Here is a 5560-nt window from a genome sequence, read left to right on the forward strand (position 1 = left end):
TTTTGAAAAAAATAAGAAATAAATGCGTAACTAAATGTGAAGTTTTTAAAATTTCTTTTTAAAAATTCAAATTTAAAGTTGATGTTCTTATAAACATAAACTATATTTAAGTGTCTACGTTGATTATATCATTTCATTTAATTTCAATATGATTTTGAGTTTTGTGTTACTTTTATTTATTTAGTTCTCACTAATCTCTATCATATTAAATAAAAGATAATTTTTACATAATATTAGATTTTTCAAATTTTTAAAAGAGTTTTTCATGAATTTTGGTATTTTGATTATCCGTAAATATTATTATTAAATATCTTAATTATAATTTCGACTCAAATATTTTTAACATGTTCTAAAAATATTTAAAATTATAATCAAAATTTATTCATCCAACAAATGAAAAAAATTTGACTTTTTCAAAAATATTTATTTTTGTTTAAATTTTTGATATACAAAATGATATATGATTTTTATATTTTTTATTTTTTTATTAGTAACATTTTCACACAACCAAATCCTCATTTAAAAGTTATCTCAAATTATATAAATATTTTTATAAAATAAATTTTCAAACGCTAATATTTACTAATTGTAACAATTAATTACATAAAATAAAAATTTCGTTATGAATAAAATACTAATTAATACATAAAACTAAGCAGGTGTTGAGAAGTACAGATAAATATGGAAGATCTTGATCTTGTAAAATAAAACCGAAGAATCTCCCACTTGGCCGGGATTGGTGGATTATATGGTCCATGTTAGCATGCTCAATCGACATAAAAAAGAAGTAATCGAAATTAATTAATGAATAATGATAAAATTGTGTAGTCTATTTGTCAAAGCAAACAAACCAAATTATATATGAAGTTGAATTGGTTCAATCGATTAATTTGCTTAAGTGAAATTAATATTCCTACAATGCAAAAATATGTGTGAGACGATCTCAAAAGACGTATTTTGTGATACGGATATCTTATTTGGATCATCCATGAAAAACTATTACTCTTTATGCTATCGGTAGGATTTACGCGTCTCACAGATACCGTCTCACAAGAGACTTACTCTTCTTACAAATACTTACTTTAATATAGATTAACTGCAAATTTTCAGTCATCATTATATGTAAATATTATTTTTTATTTTTTAAAATAGGATCGTTATAGTAGCTAATATACAAAATAATTTAATCATGTGCTTTTAAAAATCAGTTAAAATTCATATAAAAAATTTAAATAGTGATAATTTTGTTAATTAATTTTAAATATCAACATGGAATATTATTTGTTTTTTTAAATATGATTATGCGTGAGATTAAAGCCACGACATTTCGATTTTAATTATAATTAAGGATATTTGTCAACGTTGGATAGATTGTATGCCTTCAAATCTTTGAAGCCTGCGCAAAGAAAGCAACTTTGACCTGTTTGGTTTGTTGTCACATCGCTGTTTTTTTCTTGGTTCTTTCATGCTTTTTGGGTTCAAATTCAATTACCTTGTACCAATCCGACTTCCAAGATCTTTCGCGTCGAATCCTTGAAAAAATCCCATTTTGTTAACTCCAGTTTTCTTCCTCATTTCTTCAAACCATTCAGTGGAGAAGAAATAGAGTCTTTTGATGTGGTTTCTTGATGCACATTTTCAGGATGATTATTGAAGTTCAAAGAATATTTTATTTTTTGACATGAAGTCGAGTTTCTTGATCTTTTCTTTGGTTCCGATGCTTTTTGTGTCCTTTACTACAGTTTCGTCAGCTGAAACTCCAAGCACCCTCATCACAAATTCATCCGCAGATTGTCCCATGGATTTTGGTTATGTGCTGAGAATCCCATGGAGTGTTTCTGATTGTAGAAATTATCAAAACCCAAATCCAAATCCTACCCCTTTGCCTCCTACAAATTCCAGTAATCCAACCACAGGCACAGGTAATTGCTGCCAAACCCTTCTTTCCCTTTATGGAATAGGAATCTCCAACTATCTCAAAGGCACATCTTTTTTCCATCTTCCCAATTCGTCAACTTCCATTTCTTGCGTTGAGAATTTTCAGTCACAGCTCACCTCTATGTCTCTTCCCTCAAACTTGGCATCCCTTTGTCTTGATCCTACGGAATTTGTGACTTCCGGGAATTTTTGTGCTTCCATTGAGTCTACTCAAGATTGGCTCAAGAAACTTGGCCCTTCCACCGTATTGGATTCTGCTTGCAAGCCTGATCTTACTGATCTTACTTCTTGTGATGCCTGTGTAGCTGCCGGTTTCCAGGTTCAGAAAGAACTGACTGCCATTGATGGTAATGTTTCTCGTTCCAGAAATTGCTTTTACCTCGCTGTTTTATATGCCGCTGGTATTGTTAATCAGTTAGGGCCTGAAAGTAATGGGGCTGTTTCATGTATCTTTGGCCTTCCTCTTATTTCGAATACGGGTTCTTCGGGTGGAAGCCATTCGGCTGTTGTTTTTGGTGTGATTGGAGCTGTTGTTGGCACCCTATTGATGTCTAGTTTGTTAGGTTTGTATGTTTGGTGGAGTAGGATATATAGAAAGAGGAATGATGTGGGGGAAGAGGAATCGGGGTCTAGGCTGAGGAGGAGGCCTACAACAGTTTCTATATGGTACAAAATGCAAGAACTAGAGAGGGCTACTGATAATTTTTCAGCTAAAAATTTCATTGGAAGAGGAGGATTCGGGATGGTTTATAAAGGGACATTGGATGATGGGACGGTTGTCGCGGTGAAGAAAATAATTGAGTCGGATATTCAGGGGAACATTGAGTTTTGCAATGAAGTTGAGATCATTAGTAATTTGAAGCATCGGAATCTTGTGCCTCTTAGAGGCTGTTGTGTTACTGAAAATGGCCCTGGAGATAGTGAGAGGTACCTTGTTTATGATTTTATGCCGAATGGAAATCTGGAATACCGTTTGTTTCCGGCAATAGACGATGGAAATCTGAGGCTGCCATTGACATGGCCTCAAAGAAAAAGCATAATCATGGATGTGGCAAAAGGATTGGCTTATCTCCATTATGGAGTGAAGCCCGCCATTTTTCATCGAGACATCAAGGCTACTAATATATTGCTAGATGCTGATATGAGGGCAAGAGTCGCCGATTTTGGATTAGCGAAACAGAGTAGAGAAGGGGAGTCACATCTTACAACAAGAGTGGCCGGAACACATGGATATTTGGCGCCTGAATACGCCCTTTACGGCCAGTTAACCGAGAAAAGTGATGTCTATAGCTTTGGGGTCGTCGTTTTGGAGATAATGTGTGGGAGGAAGGCTCTTGATCTTTCATCAGAAACGCCCCGTGCTTTTTTAATCACGGACTGGGCTTGGTCACTCGTTAAAGCTGGGAACGTAGAAAAGGTACTCGACGCGACACTTTTGAAAGAAGAAGATTCATCCAACTCCAATCCAATGAGCATGATGGCAAGATTTGTGCAGGTTGGTATTCTCTGCGCTCACGTTATGGTGGCTCTGAGGCCGACCATCTTGGATGCATTGAAAATGTTGGAGGGCGACGTCGATGTTCCTGCGATTCCAGATAGGCCGATGCCATTAGGCCATCCTTCGTTTTCTGGGCATGGTGTTAAAAATTTTAGCATTTCTCCTGCATTGAGTGTGCTGCAATTGTATTCCGGAGACATGCATAGGTGAAGAACAAAAGAACACTTTTTTTTTGTGTACATATTTTATTTGTAATCCAAATCGATTGACTGATTGGATAGAGCTAATACAAATTATAATTGGGTTTGACCCCAAATTTGTTCTCATATAATTTATTTTTTTAGTACTAGAGTTTTATTTTTTAAAACCTAAAGTTATAAAATAAATAAAACAAGAGATTTGATTTTATTATCATTACTTTTTAATTAAATTAAGCTAGTAAATAAAAATACAATTTTAATAGGAGATAGAGAGTTCAAATGTTTCAAATAAACTAGGAAGAGAGACAATAATTGATTCAGCTACGTGACAATGAATGACCGACTGTCCATGAAGCTTAAAATAATCAAATAAGAAGATATTGATTAATTTAGCAGCAAAGATTCCGAATTGAAGTAATGCAGAAATTTGTGTGAGACGGTCTTACGGTCGTATTTGTGAAACGGATCTCTTATTTGGGTCATTCATGAAAAAACATTACTTTTTATGCTAAGAGTATTATTTTTTTATAGTAATTATCTGTAGAGTTGATCCATCTCACAGATTAGAATCCGTCACACGGTCTCACGTAAGACTCACTCTTGAAGTAATTATTACACTCTCTCTATAGACTATAGCTAACAAATGTATTTTTATCTTATAAAGCACGATGTTTTTATAGGCTTTCAATCTAATATTCTAATATATATATATGGCAAACTTTCAATAACTCCTCACATCTCTTCTTAACTTTATTTTTACTCTCTATCCCTTCGATTCTTTGTTTTAGTTCCCCAATATTTTAACATTTCCAAGAATACCCTCTTTTATTTTAGTAATTGATTTTTCTTTAGAATTAGTGGCTCATCGTGCTTCCGTAAAATAAGTTAAATCTTATATTTTTTTGACCGGAGTGCCACCGGGTTTTATCCACCGTATTTTACGAACTGCTCCTCACAGTCCAACCACACGATCTCAATCGATGGTTACCGACGCAGATTCCTTCAGCAGCATTTGGCACAACTCTAATTCGTTTCCTACCTTAGAGTGTTCAATAAAAGATAAAATTTTGAAAATAATACATGAGAGGGGCTAAGAGCAAATATCTCTTTATTCAAACACCAACATTTTATTAATACATAGTAACCTCCTGTAGAGGAGGAGAAATTTGTTTAGCTACTAATAGTAGCTGAACTCACTACACACATACACTTGAAAGAAAATTATTACAAATGGTTTGAAGAAAAATGAAGAGGTTGATCGATGTCTTCATCTTCTTATTTATAGAAGGCTTCTTCGGATTTAAAACTCGGATTTCAAATCTTGATAACCCTTTACAGCTTGCATATGGACCCTCTAGTGGTTGAGTGGTCATACTTTCTTGAAATGTCATTTTCTAGATTATTAATCTAGAAATTAACTTTTCATCTTCTTTTATCTCTCCGAGTACCAGTAGAGATGAGTCTGGAATATATCAGCTGTAATCTCATCTTCTTTTTCTTTGTACATCTGAATTATTGATCTGAGAGCTTCCACCTCACTTCTTTTATACTTGATTCTTCTTTTCAAGACTTTCAGATATACACGGTACATCTTCAAGTTTTGATTTTGATGTGTATAACTGGTTCCATTTACCCTTATTTATAGTGTAAAATTTGGGTCCAGTTTTCTTGTTTTCTTTATTGGATTCCTTTCTTAAATAAAGTATTCAATGTTCTTTCGTCTTTTACCACTCATTATTAGTGGTTCTTGTGTCCTTTTCCACCGATTATTGGTGGCCTTTTTCTTCCACTCACATGATGGGTTTTCTTTTGGTTAGTGGGCTAGTCACATGTCCACAATTAACTTTGCCGAGGAATCTTTGACTTACGTTTTCCTCGAGGAAAACGTGATTGTGGTCCATCTCCACGTATGCTTGTGTCGGTA

At 33.9% G+C, this 5560-nt stretch overlaps 1 protein-coding gene across 1 annotated transcript; it reads left to right on the plus strand.

Moving 5' to 3' along the window:
* The first annotated feature begins 1403 nt into the window (after window positions 1-1403).
* LOC140809924 (probable receptor-like protein kinase At1g11050) lies at window positions 1404-3746 on the plus strand. The gene has a single exon (XM_073167704.1). The coding sequence runs from the start codon at window positions 1682-1684 to the stop codon at window positions 3644-3646; it is 1965 nt and encodes a 654-aa protein (XP_073023805.1). The 5' UTR covers window positions 1404-1681; the 3' UTR covers window positions 3647-3746.
* The last annotated feature ends 1814 nt before the right edge of the window (window positions 3747-5560 follow it).

This window comes from Primulina eburnea, chromosome 13 (genome assembly GCF_022965805.1).
Source record: "Primulina eburnea isolate SZY01 chromosome 13, ASM2296580v1, whole genome shotgun sequence".
In the NCBI taxonomy this organism is placed as follows: domain Eukaryota; kingdom Viridiplantae; phylum Streptophyta; class Magnoliopsida; order Lamiales; family Gesneriaceae; genus Primulina; species Primulina eburnea.

What these genes read in the sequence shown, in the direction of transcription:
- LOC140809924 (XM_073167704.1), top strand. Translation starts at nt 1,682, where the DNA reads ATGAAGTCGAGTTTCTTGATCTTTTCTTTGGTTCCGATGCTTTTTGTG.